The sequence below is a fragment of the Aspergillus welwitschiae genome, assembly GCF_003344945.1.
Source record: "Aspergillus welwitschiae strain CBS 139.54b unplaced genomic scaffold BDQ94scaffold_23, whole genome shotgun sequence".
NCBI classification, from domain to species: domain Eukaryota; kingdom Fungi; phylum Ascomycota; class Eurotiomycetes; order Eurotiales; family Aspergillaceae; genus Aspergillus; species Aspergillus welwitschiae.
The window spans coordinates 387,277-401,939 of NW_020798717.1; the positions used below are offsets into that span (position 1 = coordinate 387,277).

Genomic DNA, 14,663 nt, shown 5'->3' on the forward strand with positions numbered 1-14,663 from the left:
TTCTAGGGAACGCCTACTATACAGCTGTAGCGGTAGAACGCAGGATTGGCCATCATGATCGAGCGAAGACTATAGAGTTGGATGATATGAGGCGGGGAAGACTGCGAGAATACGGGCTATTCTTGTGATGATATTGCTGTTCCGTTTGATTTGTGCGGGCGTGTAACTTTTCTGACGATATCCTTTGTGCATGCGCTAGCGGAGATGTTGTCATGATTTCCTGTACATAGCAGGTGATGTCCTCCATCATGATATTTGATGATAATGTACCATGCCATTTGCTGCCGTGCGTCCCTTTCAGATAGAAACAACCCAATCTATCTATCTCTTGTTACAGTGACAGTCAGTTTAGTCATGACATCGGCGGCGGGTCCGAAGCGGGCCGCGGATCGGGATCGGAACGACAGTCGGCAGCACAAGTGGGGGAGGAGCTGCCCTGCAGGCTGGCTGACGGTCGCATGTACATGCATGGGACTGAGGCCATTGCACCAGAAGACCTTCACAGACGCAGGCAAATGAGGTTTACTAGTTCGTAGAGATTAAATATCTACATTCCCATCATTGAGGTGCGCGAAATAGGCTAAGTCAAAGGGTCCAATCTCCTTAGTACAAGTCATGTGTGTTGGCAGCACAAGTGCGGGGAGAATTCCGGGGAAGGCGGCATGGCGGCTGGTGTTCCGCAACTCCGCATGTGGCCGTCCTTATCCATTCCTCATATAACCTGCCCTTCTCCGCTTCCTTCATGTTCCTCTAATACCTTCATTCTTCAGTTTTGTATCTTGGGGGTGATTGTCAGCTCTGGACCCCAACGGCCCTCGCGCAATTTGATCGCCATTGTAACTAATTGAAACTGTATACATATATACATCTACTCGAGGTCCATCATGCCGTCACAAGTGGCGACATGTCTGCGCCTTGCGCGGCAGTTCTCCGCTGATCCTAGCAAGGTAAGGATTCCATATGTCCTGTATTTACATGGGAATGATGGTTCTGACAAACGCACTTGTTCCAGCACCAACGATTTCTCGCACGTGCTTTCTCCAGCAGTATTCGACGACCCGAAATCAACAAGGTTGTCTCCTCCGCAGACCTCGCAATCAAAGACATGAAGTCCAACTCGACACTATTGGCTGGTGGCTTCGGTCTCTCCGGTGTTCCAGACACCCTGATCAGCGCGGTGCGCGCCAATCCCTCCATCACGGGATTGACAGTTGTCAGTAACAACGCCGGTGTGGACGGAGCGGGTCTCGGTCTCCTTCTCCAGTCCAAGCAGATCAAGAAGATGATTGCTAGTTATGTGGGCGAGAACAAGACTTTCGAGCGCATGTACCTGACTGGAGAGATTGAGCTCGAGTTGACCCCCCAGGGTACCTTGGCGGAACGTTGTCGTGCCGGTGGTGCGGGCATCCCGGCTTTCTATACCCCTGCGGCCTGTGGTACCGTTGTGCAGACGGGCGAGTTGCCTCTGAAGCATAACTCTGATGGGACTGTTGCGCTCTACAGTGAGCCCAGGGATGTTAAGGTCTTTGATAAGAAGAGCTACGTCATGGAGGAAGCGATCAAGGGTGACTATGCGTTTGTGAAGGCCTGGAAGGCCGATAAGTTGGGCAACTGCCAGTTCCGCTATGCTGCGGCTAACTTCAATGGTGCCATGGGCCGCAATGCGAAGATGACGATCGTCGAGGCGGAGCACATTGTTGAGCCGGGCGAGATTGAGCCCGCTGCTATTCATCTGCCGGGTATCTATGTCAAGAGGGTGATTCAGAGCACAGCCCCCAAGAACATTGAGAAGTATACTTTCGCCAAGGAAGAGGGCGAGGAGGCAGCTGCCCTAGGTAAGGGTGATACTGCTGCTAAGCGCGAGCGTATCGTTCGTCGTGCGGCGAAGGAGTTCAAGAACGGGATGTATGCGAACTTGGGCATTGGCATGCCCATGCTGGCACCTAACTTTGTCGATCCCTCTGTGGAAGTCATGCTGCAGTCTGAGAACGGCATCCTGGGTCTGGGTCCTTACCCTCAGAAGGGACAGGAGGACGCCGATCTCATCAATGCTGGCAAGGAGACAGTCACGCTGCTGCCTGGAGCTGCTTGCTTCGGTAGTGATGAATCCTTCGGTATGATCCGTTCGGGACGGATCGATCTGACTATTTTGGGCGCGATGCAAGTCAGTGCCCGGGGTGACTTGGCAAACTGTAAGTGGAACTTATACAATGCGTTCTGAAGATTGTCTGGCTGACGAAGTTTGTTAGGGATGCTGCCTGGCAAGATCAAGGGCTTCGGTGGAGCTATGGACCTCGTATCGAACCCCTCCGCCACCAAGGTGGTGGTGACCATGGAGCACACGGATAAGAAGGGCGGCCCTAAGATCGTGAAGCAGTGCGAATTCCCCTTGACCGGAAAGACTTGCGTCAGCCGGATCATCACTGAGCTCTGCGTGTTCGACGTCGACTTCACAAATGGACTGACACTGGTTGAGCTGGCCGATGGAGTCACCGTGGATGAGGTGCGGAGCAAGACGGAGGCACCCTTCAAGGTGGCTGATGATGTCAAGCCGATGCTGTAGATCAGATTGACATGATATTCACTGCAGTTCTGTATAGCCCGGCGTTGTCATTTCGACAACTGACCTGATTTCCCAAACACCATATATGCCACGCCATAACCGAAAATAATGCCATTGAACAGATACCAATTTCTTCACCCAAAGTTACACTATATATACAAGGTCGTAAAGTACAAGCCAAGAACCTGAACCATATTTTTGTAATCCAAAGCTTCTCCCATGCCATCCCATAGTACTAATACAACACCATAAGTAAGGTGGCCACCATCACTCTCCCTTCCTCTCCCCCAAGCGCCCTCTGAATTCCATATACAGCCTATTTCAACCTCAACAACCCACCCAACCTCTTCTTCAACCTCCCCATCCAATCCCTATCCGGCGCCTCATCAAACTCCCGAATCACATTGTCATAATGATCTGGGTTACTCGCTGGTCTGCGCAACCTCGGCGACAGGGGGTACCGTCTCGCGTACCGGTCTTCAAGGAGTGAGGATAGCGCGTTGAGTGATTTCTCGTCAATGTTGACTTTCTGTAATTGGCCTTCTTGTTGGGGCTGTTTCTGGGAGGTTTGTTCGGTGGATGAGGGGAGGAGGCAGGCTTGGAGATAGTTCTGGACGGAGACGGATGAGGGTCGCACTTTATCTGTTGGCCAGTGTTTGAGGAGGGTGGTAATTCGTTGCTGTGGGTGTTTTTGAGTTAGTTGGTGATGCAGAAGAGGTGGGATTGAAGAGAGTTTGGGTTTGGGTGGTGAGGGTGGACGTACTGTGTTGGATGCCATGGTAGGCTATCTGTGGATGAGATTTGTGTGAGCGTAGTGCGAAGGTTAAGAAGGTCGATAAAGAGTAAAGCGTTAAGAGATACTGTTCAAGGTGTCTGTCTAGATTGTAGATGTAGATGCAGCTCGAAAATCAGCGGAACTGCCTGAGGCGGCAAGGCGGTCACGGTCACGGGCGGTAATCCGGACGCGGCAATCCGGCTCAGCCACCGCATGCTGATTGATGCTGCTGCCTTATTGCCTGACCTGGACTTCTCTCCTCTCGTCATCTCCAGCTGATCGTCTCCTTCCCATCTCCTTTGAAACTCCCCCCCTCAAAGTCCCATCCACGTTCTTTGCGCCTCCTTTTATTGTCCCTCCTCTAATATCTACTTCCGACGCCGTTGATTTCTTTTGTTTCGTCCCCACCATCCTTTACTCCGCTCTTTCCCGGTTTCCCGCTCGCTCAGCTCGTCATGAGCTCGCAGCGTTATCAACGGGTATGAGGCACCCACGTTCCTGATAGAAGCCGTCGGGTCGGCATCTGGTTGTCAGAAAAAGAAAGTACTGATACATGGGTCTCTATATAGGTCAACGCCCGCGATGAAGACGACGATGATACCCTCCAGTCACACTCCTCTATCCCTCTCCGACCGACACCTTCCTCCCCGCCTCCCTCATTCCACTCTCGTTCCTCCTCCCCATCATCTAGACGCCTTCTCCACGACGATCCCCAAAGAGACCATGCAGACCAAACCCTGGCAGATGCTTTTGGTGATGGCAGCGACTCCGAGTCCGATGACGAGCCCGACGATCGTCAGCGCTTAATGCGGGCTCAGCCGGATTCCCGCCCGGTGGCGGACACCAGCAGCGCCGCTGCGGCTGCGTCTTCTTCTTCAAGCGGCTCAGAGCAACAGTCTGGCGATTCGCGCATCGGTGGAGGTCTTCCTCGACGGCAAACGATTCTGCCGTCCTTCAGTACCCCCAGCTCGGGAGCGGGCCGGGTGATCAGTTCGTCGAACGATGGTGTCTTTGCTAATCTGGCGGCTAAGCCGGAGCGCGGGGAGAAGAATGAGGATTTACCTCCGGTAGGTTGATTTCTTGGGGGAATTTGCGATGGAATAATGTTTGCTGATTATGTGCTGTTCTATAGTCCTACGAGGAGGCCGCCGCAGATGCTACACCGCCGTATTGGGAAACAACAATTCTCGCACCGGGTATCTCTTCGGACGAAGTGTTTGTGGATGGACTGCCGGTTGGATCGATTTTCTCGTTTGTCTGGAATGCTATGATCTCTATGTCGTTCCAGTTGGTTGGGTTCCTCTTGACCTACTTGCTTCACACAACGCATGCAGCCAAGAACGGCAGCCGGGCTGGTCTCGGTCTCACGCTGGTGCAGTATGGCTTCTACATGAAAGGTGGTAGTGAGTCGAAGGGGTCAGATGAAGGAGGCGCCGATTATGTAACACCACCGGACCCGAACAGCCATAATTTCGATCCGAATAACGTTGATGGTGGTGCGGGTGGTGATGGTGGAGGCGGTGCTGTGTCCTCTATCACCACGAGCGAATGGATTTCATACGTCCTAATGATTGTTGGGTGGTTCATTCTGATTCGAGCTATCAGCGATTTCCTGCGGGCACGCCGTCACGAGCAGCTGGTGTTGCAGAGTCCTGAGCGTGGGCTTAGCGTTCCGGTCATTGCAGAGGGCGAGCGATCGGAGACGGTTGTCTAGGGAATATGGGAATCTTGGTCTGGTCTGGGTACAGTTCACTTGGGAGCATACGGAGTTCATTTTCCTTCCTTTGCACGTTTTCGTTATTCTTATAATCGGCCCTACGATCCAATGGTAGGATGGATGGGAGCCTGCAGAGCATTGGTAGCCTATCGTTTGACCGGGTTCATCTTTCGTTATTTCCTTTTTTTCCACCATTTACACATCGTGGTCGGCTCCAGCTATTGCACGAGTTACCGGACCTGTAGTCTAGAATACCTTGTTATCTTGTTTGCGAGATACCTTTGGCAAGTGAATCCAAGTGGAACATTTCGACTTTGATCCCTTCAATTGCTTGTGTCTGTACGACTTTCCTCGTAGTAGACCGTTTTAAGACATCTGGGCCAATTGGGTGTTGCCTCGTTCCGATTTGCCTTCAGCAGGCAGCCTTATTTTCGGGACCCTTGAATGGAAGCGTCGCCGCTGAAGATCGTCGGCCCTGCGACTGGGGATGTTCCCCGTCGCCCCGGTGTACCTGTTTCGCAATCCTCAGTCTATTGTTCTGCTTGAACTTGCTGCCCGATGCTGATCGTCTTGGCGGTCTCTCCGGTTTCTCCGCGTTGATCTTCTTGTCTTCCGCTCTCCTTCTTCCCCTTCCTTTCTTGTCTTTTCCCCTTGTAAAATCACCAGTGGTTCCATCTCGCTCTTCTTCTCCTCATGCCCATTCTAATTCCGTTCACATTCACCTCCCCGTGACATCTCCCCCCGCCTCTCTCTCTCCATGACCAAGGTTGACGCCGCGGGGGATGGGGATTCCGCCCCGATGGCCGCCTCGCCGCCGAGTCTCCCCAAAGCCCCCGTCGAGGCTCGCTCGCTGTCCTCCATCACCGCAATTGCATCCAATCCCCCAGCCTATCCGCGCAATCCTACCCAGAAGAGGTTGGATCCGTTGGTGCTGTATATCGTGCGAGTCCCAGGCAGTCGAGGTATGTCGTTCACCTGCCATTCCGATCGCTCAGGAATGCCCCGCAGAAGCGGTGGCACCAAACATGCATATGATAGATCAACTGACCCTTGTTTTCTCCCGTCCTTTAGATGTCTTCCTCACCCCCTTGAAACCCGCTACCAAGTCCAGCGTCTCTGCCGAAGCCATTAATTCCTCCCTATACTATTTGCACGTCGCCACCCCAGAGGATGATGTCTTGCTCCAGGAATACGAACAGGAGCGCGAAGAGGAGGCTAGGTTGCGGAAAGAAGCCCTTGGAGACGAGGCGGAGGCTCCTCTGCCTTCGCGCGAGTTTGCGCGACTGAACAATGTCCGGCGCAAGCCTGTTCCTGGCGCGAGCGCGCCCAAGGTCGATGCGACCGCACCTCCTCCTGCGCGCCCTCGCCCGACTTCCTGGCAGTCGCAGGGAGCGTCCTCGCCGTTGAATCCAGACCTGCAGCGCCCTGCCCTGCCTCCGCGTCCGAGTTTCCAGGGCCCTGCTCATGCGAATGAATACAACCCTGTCACCCCGCCTTTCGCGCCGGTCAATCGTGACCCCGTTCTCGAGTCCATGCCGCTGGAAGATCCCATGGCTGCGCGCCCTTCGCGGCCATTGCCTGCTGTTCCGAGAGAAGAGCCCGTGTTAGGACCGCCTCTAGACCCGCTGCCGGCGAAGAGGGCCAACCGATGGAGCACTGCGCTGTCGGGGTACCTGGCAAAGGGCCAGGAAACGTGGAAGGAGAAATATGATGCCATGTCTGGAGGTCGAGCGAGTCTGGATTCAAGACGACCCCCGGTTAGACCGCATTCCGCTCATGGAAGTCCATCGCATTCATTTCTAGGGTCGCCCTCTAGGAGCCCCGCGAGGAGTCCCGCGAGAAGTCCGGGCCAGTCACCTCGCCAGAGGCCGCATGACAGGGTGGTGCCCGAACGTCCGGGCTTTCATATCACTTTGATTCGTCGCGACCCTACGCATGGCAGTCAGTGGAATGTTGCGACCATGTCGACTCCCCGGATGGACGGTGGGCCCATCGACATCGATATCCTCACCCCGGGGTACAATCGATTCACGGCGCAGAACGAACCCCTCTCTCTGGCGAGTCTGGGGATAAATCTCCCAGGCGGACAGTCCATCTCGTTCTCGTCGTCCAAACATCCGTTGGCTGATTTGGCCGATCTTCCACCTCCTACTTCCGTCCCCAATGAGCCATCTCAGCCTCGACGATTCCATCGCAAGCTCTGCGTCTCAAGACCATACTTCCAAGAGGAGCCACGAGGCTCCTTGGACCTTCCGGGTCGTCCCTCCCTGGACAGCACTGCCAGTGGCAGTCCCACGAAACCGCATGCCCCTCCTCACTCCAAGCTGAAGAGCGGTTATTACACCTTCAACTCGCCATGGAATGGCATCTGCACGTTTACAACGAGCGTTAATGGTCGTAGCCTCAAATGCAAACACATGATACCCACCCCTGGCTTCCCCAACGCCAGCAGCCACCATCACCACCCGACTTCCACGCCCGAACCCCCTGCCATCACCGTCGCCGAGATCCGCTTCAACACGCCATTTCGAACCGGCCACCTTCACCAGCCCGTTCCATCGTACGCATCCTATCATCCCACCTCACCCCCAACGGAATCCTACCTCTCCTCCCCACAAACTCCCACCTCCGCAAACCCCTCCTCGAAACGCGACTCTTTCGCCCGCCTCCTCAACCCGAACAAGTATACGCGGCCCCGCGCTCGCTCCGGTGCCAGTATCACCTCAATTGGCGAGAATATCGGCTCTAGCCACCACACACGGAATCCCTCGAATAGCAGCACGAGCAGCGGGGCCGGGGATCTCGAGGAGCGCGAGAAATCGGGACTTCTGCGCCGGCCACCGAGTGAGGACCGTCTGGATCTTTCTCTTGCACGGGAGCGCGCAGGCGGAGGGTTACGGGGGAAGTCTGCGAAATTGGGCAAGTTGATCATTGAAGATGAGGGGATTAAGATGTTGGATTTGGTTGTTGCTGCTTGTATGGCTGTTTATGCAGTGAGTTGTTAGGCATTCTTTTTAGCTACCCATGGCATTGTTCATGTCGTGGTTATTCATTAGAGAGTTGTGGGATATGTTTGGGATCTTGCGATTGTGATATGATATGATATACTATTGATGTTTTGGGCATTTGAGCGATATGCATTTGATGATATGTTATTGCAATTGATATACTTATATACCTTGAAAATGATTAGCTGCTATAGAGCATGTCAACTACCACATACTATAGAATTCTCAGTTCTCATCAGGCAACTCACAGTAACATCATGATACCTAAACCCTAACCCCTGGAACACACCTACCACCTCCCCCAACTAGCTGAAAACAATTCATCCCACTCCCACAGTCCCAATTACTAAAACTTACAAAATAGAATCATCTACACCACTACCTCTCGCAAACCCACTCCCCATCAGGTAACCACATTACTATTAGGTACTACCCCATTCTCCTCAATTCTATATCCTGCCCAACAAAAAACCCCTCACCAGGTACCCGTAACCCTCCAATCAAATTCCACGCAAATAAGCAGAGAAGCTAGCAAGCAAGTCGCAAAATACGAATTCACCCCCATTTCCAATCCACTTCCTCGATACCTACCAATCACACCATCTCCAATAGTGAAACAAGCAAGAGTAAGCAAGGCACAAGAAGTCCGACAAAAAGCAACAAACCCGAATGCCGAGCCCAGCGCCCCCCCTGAATCGGTGAGTGAAGCAGTCAATCACGATAGAGTATTAGATATCCATTTCGGACTGCATGTCCTGTCTAGGTAAGTATGTACGGAGTATACTCCATATTAGTTCGTATATAGACTAGGACGATGGATGGATGTTCAGCTGATGAGCACATGGGATGGATAGCATGATGTGAGTGAGATGAGAGGGTGTAGATCCACCCACTTATTTCCATCTCATATGCAGGTTGAGTAAGTACTTACTACTTTAGTTGTCTTTTTCGGCCAGTTAGATGCTTTGGAATTCTGGATGACCGTACAGGAGGGGGTTTCGGGTGGTATGTTATTGGCAGGGGAGGTCATATGCTGGGTACTTAGGGGATGAGGGGATGGATGGAGGTTAGGTACATATGTACGAGTATGGAGTACTTGGGATGGGTGGTGATCACCGGGTGTAGTGGGGTTTGTTGGGTTGGGTTCAGCTTGTCTTTTGTGAGTCATGGTGGTTAGGTTGGTTCTAGTGTAGACTTTTGGGATGATTTGTGGGGAGTAGGTTGTAGGTAAGTCATCTTTATTCTTGTAGCTAGCTATAAGTGAAAAGGTATAGTATACAAGGCATATCTATGGATTGTGCATAGCACATTAAATCTATGTATATGATATACTCTACTCAATATAGTAGCAAACAAAGCATTAGCATCCAGCCTAACAATAAATCACTAATGATTAGCGTCAACCACATGCAAATAATGCCCCCTATGACATAATAAAATCCATAGTCGCGCATCCCACGAGACACTAAAAAACTAAAAATCAAGGGTTAGCGCGCCAGTGAGAAAAATCCTCGGTCATGGCGAATAATAAATATTTCTGATGAAAAGGGTAGGATGGTCCGATAATCATTACGGCTTGGCGTGTATTGGAGAGTTTAGTTACGGTATTGTTTGGGAATTACTTGTTTTGTTTACAGCATGGTGAACTGGTTAGATACGTACGTATGTTTGGGAGTATGATCGGAAGTATTTGGGTCTCCATTTTTTGCAAATGAGATGGAAGTATGCTTTGTTTTTGACGGTAGGGTAGCTGCAGATATCTCCAAGGATTACATGGGACTCTCTGTATACCTATTCGAAACAGGTGCTGGTGATATGGCGGGCATCTCCGTGTGTGATTCATATTTAGATATCTTTGTGTATGTGTACAGGAAGTATAGTGATCAAGCTACATAGATCACAATATGCTTTTGTTAGTTATCATAAACCGACAGAATAACAGTGATATTCTAATGTAGTATCACTTGAGGGGAATTCAACTCAAGATGAAGATAGATTAGATGCTCAGTTGCATCTCATGATTAGATTAGATCCAAACCCAGCTCTATCTTGCGAGCCCACTCCCTGCTAAACTCCGCAGCATGGAGTTAATTCGGCTAAAACCTCGTGCAGTTGCAGTATGCACTATGCAGTACGCACAGCTTGCCTAGTCTAGGCCGAATTAATATCCATGGCATGGCTGGCATGGCATGGCATGAGCATTTAAGTGGATCTCATGTCCCGCTCATTACAAATCCACTCTGGATGAAAAATCACTTCGCACACTGATAATGTCCTGCGCATTACAGCTTTGCGTAGCATAACATCTAATCAAAAGAACTTATAGACACCGTCCAGTGACTCCAACTTCAAGTAGGAATTCCATTTCATTATTTACAACATTGCCAATCCAGGACTCGTGCAAGATAGGAACCAGAGTGGGTAAATCCTCCCCCGAAACCGGCCTTTTTTCTGCAGCTCGTAAATGAGCAGTGGAGACCACAAACAACAAATTAATTGTGCTCGTGTTTGTGTGTGTGCGCCAAGACAGATAATATTCGTGATTGGGAAAAGGTGTGGTGGGGCAGACTGGAACCGAAGAGTAGGACGCGTCGCCGTTTTCTTCACTTTTTCTTTTTTCATCTGATTAGATGATGCGATTATCTAATCTGATTCTTCTTCCGTCTTTCTCAATCTACGGTATCTGACTATTAGTTGGTTGGGGTTGTTCTGCATAGGGATTTAGGTTTTAAGTAGAGTTTGTGTGGATGGTGGGGGTTGTATTTTTCCGCTTTTTGTGTTTTCTATGCGTGTCAGTTGGATGCATATTTGATCTGCTGCAGGTCAGCTCCTGTTTCTGCTCCTGTTCCTGTTGATCTTTTCAGGGTATCTGTAGATAGTAGAAAGCCGTAACTGTAAACTGTCTATAACTGTGAATCATTCAGGGTATTCAATCAATCTATATACAAAGTATTCAGCTTAAGCAAGAAAATATAATCATCGCTAGTTACCACCCCTCCTCTCCAACACTCCCGCCGCAATCTTCCGCAAATCCACCTTTCGCACCTTTCCACTCCCCGTCACCGGCACTGTGCGATCCACGCCCTCCTCCCCAAACACAAACACATACTGCGGCGCCTTATGCCGACCCAGCGTCTCTCGTGTCCAATTCCGCAGTTCCTCCACGGATGGCTTTTTATCCTCGTATCCTGCCGCCACGGCAATGAACGCACCCACTACTTCGCCGTATTTGGCGTCGGGGATGCCGATCACCGATGCAACTTCGATGGCTGGGTGAGCTGCCAAGCGTTCTTCGATTTCTAATGGATAGATGTTTTCTCCACCTGGGTTTATGTGTATCATGGTTAGTATACGGGTGGTATGTATGTATGATATGGTGGGTTTGCAAATATGATGCAAAGTGAATGCCAAAGTTTGTAAATAAAGGTAGGACTCACCTCGGATGATTATATCCTTAAATCGGCCCGTGATTGAGCAACGCCCCTCCGGCGTGAAGATCGCCTCGTCTCCGGTCTTCAACCACGTGGTGCCATCTGCATCTGTGACTAGCGTCTCCGCTGTTTTCTCCGGGTTGTTCCAGTATCCCTTCGTCAGTTGGTAGCCCGCGATGCAGAGCTCTCCGCGCTCGCCTACGGGCACAATGTTGCCTTGTGTGTCAATGATCTTGGCTCGCGCGTGCGGCATCACCTTGCCGACGGTTGTGAGGCGTGTCTCGATGGTGTCGGTCGTGACGGCGTTGAAGCAGGTGGGAGAGGCTTCGGTCAGGCCTAGATGGTGTTAGCGGGCGCCGATAACAACAGAAGATGAAAAAGGGAAAACGCACCATAACTACTGGTGTATTGTGTCATGTTGAGCTCTTCGAAGAGACGCTTCATCAATGGGCGAGGAACCGGTGCGCCGGCGATAATACCCGTGCGGAGGTTGCTTGTGTCAAAGTTGGGTGGCTTGGGGAGACTCAGGATCGCTTCGAACATTGTGGGAACACCGTGCAGTGCGGTGCATTTCTCGTCGGATATGGCGTGAAGAACGGCCTTGGGGTCGAATGTCTCGCTGGGGAAGACGATCTTCGAGCCGTGAGTGACTACCGCGAGCATACCCAGAACCAGACCGAAGCAGTGGAAGAGGGGCGGAGGGCAGCACAGAATGTCGAAGGAGGTAAGGTCCATGCGGTCGCCAATAAATCGAGAGTTGTTAACCAGGTTGCTAGACAAGTTAGCTCATATGCGACAGAGTCAAGTAACATGGACATACTGATGGGTTAGCATGGCGGCCTTGGGGTTGCCGGTCGATCCGCTTGTGAATTGAAGGTTGCACACATCGTCTGGTCGCAATTCGGCTTCGCGATCCGGCAAAGCAGAGTTAGGAAGTTTCTCGCCCCGCTGAATGACATCGTTGTAGGTGCTGAAGTTCTGGTATTCTCCGCGCAGAATGACGATCTCCTCCAGCGCGGCCGATTTGCCGTTCTGCTTCGGCTGTGGGCCCAGTTCGGCCAGCACGTCTTCCAGAGCGTGACGCCCAATGCGAGGAGTCATGAATACCACGCGACAGTCTAGAATCATGTGAATCAGCATTACCTTACTGGATGTGCGCGATAAGCTCTACTAACCGGTGTGGTCCAGCGCATAGTAGAGCTCTCTGGGGGTATAAGTGTTGTTCAGAACCACCAGGATGGCTCCCACTCGGGCCGCGGCAAAGAAAACAGAGATATATTGCTCGCAGTTACCAGCCATAACGCCAATGCGATCGCCTTTCTTGATGCCCATGGCCAGAAGACCGCGAGCCAGCCGGTTGGCCTCCGCATTCAGGTCAGAGTAGGTCCAGCGGGTTCCCGTCCAGGGGAAGACCAGACACTCATAATCCCCATACTGAAGGCTCTGCAGAGTCAAAAGCTCACCCAGAGTGATGTCCAGGAGAGCCGGCTCGGTCGGACCATGGACAATTGAGAGTTTCTGGGTGGGTTTAGGCGGTTGAAAGTGGGAAAGGGTTTGCTGAAGACGCCGGACAGTCGCCATGATGGATATTTTTGCCGGGGGAGGGGAGAGAGAGACAGGGCAAAACTCGTGGGATCTTATCAGATCGGGGCATCTCGTCCCAGACTTATATTATCTGCCTCTGGCATACCTCGGTACCCGCTCCTACGCGACTCCAGGCCTTTTCTTGCCTGCGACTAGTCTGCAACAGGATGAATCCGTCTTCCTGTGGTTCCGAAACTTGGCCGTTTCGGCTGTCGGTACCCAATAGGGCAACTTTTACTCTAAAGCTGGCGGGTGTCATCTCCACTCCTGGACCCAGTCAGAAAATTTGCCATTGAGATATTTATTTGCAGGGTGTGACAACGACCAGTGCGTGCATTGGAGGGGGGTGGAAGTGCCGGGAATCCTGCCATTTTACAAACCCGATTTTACCGGCCAAGGAGTCCTGAGCGGTGCAGAAACTAATTAATAGCTTTGCCGTAGCGTCGCTTAAGGCCGCCGCTGATGCCATCGCTTCCGTGTTCTGGCGTGTGCTGGAAACGAGGCCCGGATCAGATAACGCGGGTGGATTCTAACCGGGGACTGCAAAACTCTGTTCAGGGCTTTGCTTTCCACCCGTTCCACCCTCTCCCCTTTAGCATTGTTTGTCCTTTCCCCCAGCACGTTGTCCAACTTAGTCCTGCTAATTCCATGCGAACTTGGCAACCTGCTGATGACCCCTCGCTCATACAACCAGATTTGCATTTAGTAACACTATCAAGAGTGTCCCTTACATCCCCAGACCAGCCATCGTTAAGCTGCAAGTGCATCTTGCTTGGAAAGGCTTTATGGTTGTATTCTGGCTCGAAGCCTAGGTAGTAATTCTATAGCGCAATATAATCTCCTACTGCAAGGGAGATGACAGGAGCGCTGTTAGGCACCGACGCCTCGCTAGACGTCAATGCTAGTGCGACTCATACCTTCATTTACCTTGCATCATAAAGGAGAATTAAGCGCGGAACTGACACCATTATCAATTTTTACCACTATACTTGTTTTTCCAACAGTTTGTACTGTTCTCTGCCTGACTACGCAAATTAATCGAGCATTAATGCCAACTGTTCATCCCGAGGACAGTACGGTGGGCATGTCGAGAATTGTTCGTGCCTGAGTCATGTCCCCGATACGGGCCTAACACTGATTCATCTATCCATCCGAGCGTAGACGACGGGAACCTATAACAGCCTGCATTATGCAGATAAAAACGTTCCCATTGAACTGCACTCCGCTTCCAGCATCTAGCAGATAAATTGAAGGCATGCCCGACCATCACTTTTGATTATTCTACCATTACTTAGATACTGTCTACTTTTGAAGACAATGAGTGGCTTTGGAAGAAAACAGGAACCCAAAGACTGCATTGCTACGCAAAACCCTGAGCTGTACCGGGATGCGTCTATCGGCAACATCCGATCTTCCTACCTAGCACGAACAACAGCAACATTATGGAGCTGAACTAGCGGAGTACTTCCGCTCCCATGTGTCTCTCGGAATCGGTTTTCATTACTTCAAGGCGGAAGGATCGCCTGGACCCTGAATCATCACCGCTAGCTCTTAATCTGGTCTCAGTCTCTGACATTTTATTACC

At 51.4% G+C, this 14,663-nt stretch overlaps 6 protein-coding genes across 6 annotated transcripts; 3 read left to right on the plus strand and 3 right to left on the minus strand.

The window, feature by feature from the left end:
• The first annotated feature begins 520 nt into the window (after window positions 1-520).
• Window positions 521-2,882, plus strand: BDQ94DRAFT_59067 (3-oxoacid CoA-transferase). Its single transcript, XM_026776124.1, has 3 exons — window positions 521-947; window positions 1,013-2,192; window positions 2,250-2,882. The coding sequence occupies exons 1-3, from the start codon at window positions 885-887 to the stop codon at window positions 2,561-2,563; spliced, it is 1,557 nt and encodes a 518-aa protein (XP_026624620.1). The 5' UTR covers window positions 521-884; the 3' UTR covers window positions 2,564-2,882.
• Window positions 2,880-3,341, minus strand: BDQ94DRAFT_172013 (ubiquinol-cytochrome c reductase complex assembly factor 2; the record flags this gene model as incomplete). Its single annotated transcript, XM_026771877.1, has 2 exons — window positions 2,880-3,242; window positions 3,327-3,341. The coding sequence occupies 2 exons, from the start codon at window positions 3,339-3,341 to the stop codon at window positions 2,880-2,882; spliced, it is 378 nt and encodes a 125-aa protein (XP_026624621.1).
• A 277-nt stretch (window positions 3,342-3,618) lies between these two features.
• Window positions 3,619-5,373, plus strand: BDQ94DRAFT_147052 (metal homeostatis BSD2 family protein). Its single transcript, XM_026766945.1, has 3 exons — window positions 3,619-3,817; window positions 3,908-4,405; window positions 4,471-5,373. Exons 1-3 carry the CDS (start codon window positions 3,794-3,796, stop codon window positions 5,050-5,052), a joined length of 1,104 nt encoding a protein of 367 aa, XP_026624622.1. The 5' UTR covers window positions 3,619-3,793; the 3' UTR covers window positions 5,053-5,373.
• A 195-nt stretch (window positions 5,374-5,568) lies between these two features.
• BDQ94DRAFT_59086 (uncharacterized protein) lies at window positions 5,569-8,274 on the plus strand. The gene is made up of 2 exons (XM_026776125.1): window positions 5,569-6,017; window positions 6,127-8,274. Exons 1-2 carry the CDS (start codon window positions 5,813-5,815, stop codon window positions 8,058-8,060), a joined length of 2,139 nt encoding a protein of 712 aa, XP_026624623.1. The 5' UTR covers window positions 5,569-5,812; the 3' UTR covers window positions 8,061-8,274.
• A 154-nt stretch (window positions 8,275-8,428) lies between these two features.
• On the minus strand, window positions 8,429-9,251 carry BDQ94DRAFT_147054 (uncharacterized protein). The gene has a single exon (XM_026766946.1). It carries the CDS (start codon window positions 9,229-9,231, stop codon window positions 8,968-8,970), a length of 264 nt encoding a protein of 87 aa, XP_026624624.1. The 5' UTR covers window positions 9,232-9,251; the 3' UTR covers window positions 8,429-8,967.
• Window positions 9,252-11,045: 1,794 nt separating this feature from the next.
• On the minus strand, window positions 11,046-13,075 carry sidI (putative long-chain-fatty-acid-CoA ligase; the record flags this gene model as incomplete). The annotated part of the gene is made up of 5 exons (XM_026773597.1): window positions 11,046-11,386; window positions 11,501-11,830; window positions 11,887-12,266; window positions 12,315-12,612; window positions 12,670-13,075. 5 exons carry the CDS (start codon window positions 13,073-13,075, stop codon window positions 11,046-11,048), a joined length of 1,755 nt encoding a protein of 584 aa, XP_026624625.1.
• Window positions 13,076-14,663: the final 1,588 nt, after the last annotated feature.

What these genes read in the sequence shown, in the direction of transcription:
- BDQ94DRAFT_59067 (XM_026776124.1), top strand. Translation starts at nt 885, where the DNA reads ATGCCGTCACAAGTGGCGACATGTCTGCGCCTTGCGCGGCAGTTCTCC. An exon ending in TCTCCGCTGATCCTAGCAAG is followed by an intron (nt 948 to 1,012) that starts GTAAGGATTCCA and finishes CACTTGTTCCAG; the next exon opens with CACCAACGATTTCTCGCACG. An exon ending in CCGGGGTGACTTGGCAAACT is followed by an intron (nt 2,193 to 2,249) that starts GTAAGTGGAACT and finishes GAAGTTTGTTAG; the next exon opens with GGATGCTGCCTGGCAAGATC.
- BDQ94DRAFT_147052 (XM_026766945.1), top strand. Translation starts at nt 3,794, where the DNA reads ATGAGCTCGCAGCGTTATCAACGG. An exon ending in GCTCGCAGCGTTATCAACGG is followed by an intron (nt 3,818 to 3,907) that starts GTATGAGGCACC and finishes GTCTCTATATAG; the next exon opens with GTCAACGCCCGCGATGAAGA. An exon ending in AGAATGAGGATTTACCTCCG is followed by an intron (nt 4,406 to 4,470) that starts GTAGGTTGATTT and finishes GCTGTTCTATAG; the next exon opens with TCCTACGAGGAGGCCGCCGC.
- BDQ94DRAFT_59086 (XM_026776125.1), top strand. Translation starts at nt 5,813, where the DNA reads ATGACCAAGGTTGACGCCGCGGGGGATGGGGATTCCGCCCCGATGGCC. An exon ending in GCGAGTCCCAGGCAGTCGAG is followed by an intron (nt 6,018 to 6,126) that starts GTATGTCGTTCA and finishes CCCGTCCTTTAG; the next exon opens with ATGTCTTCCTCACCCCCTTG.
- BDQ94DRAFT_147054 (XM_026766946.1), bottom strand. Translation starts at nt 9,231, where the DNA reads ATGACTCACAAAAGACAAGCTGAACCCAACCCAACAAACCCCACTACA.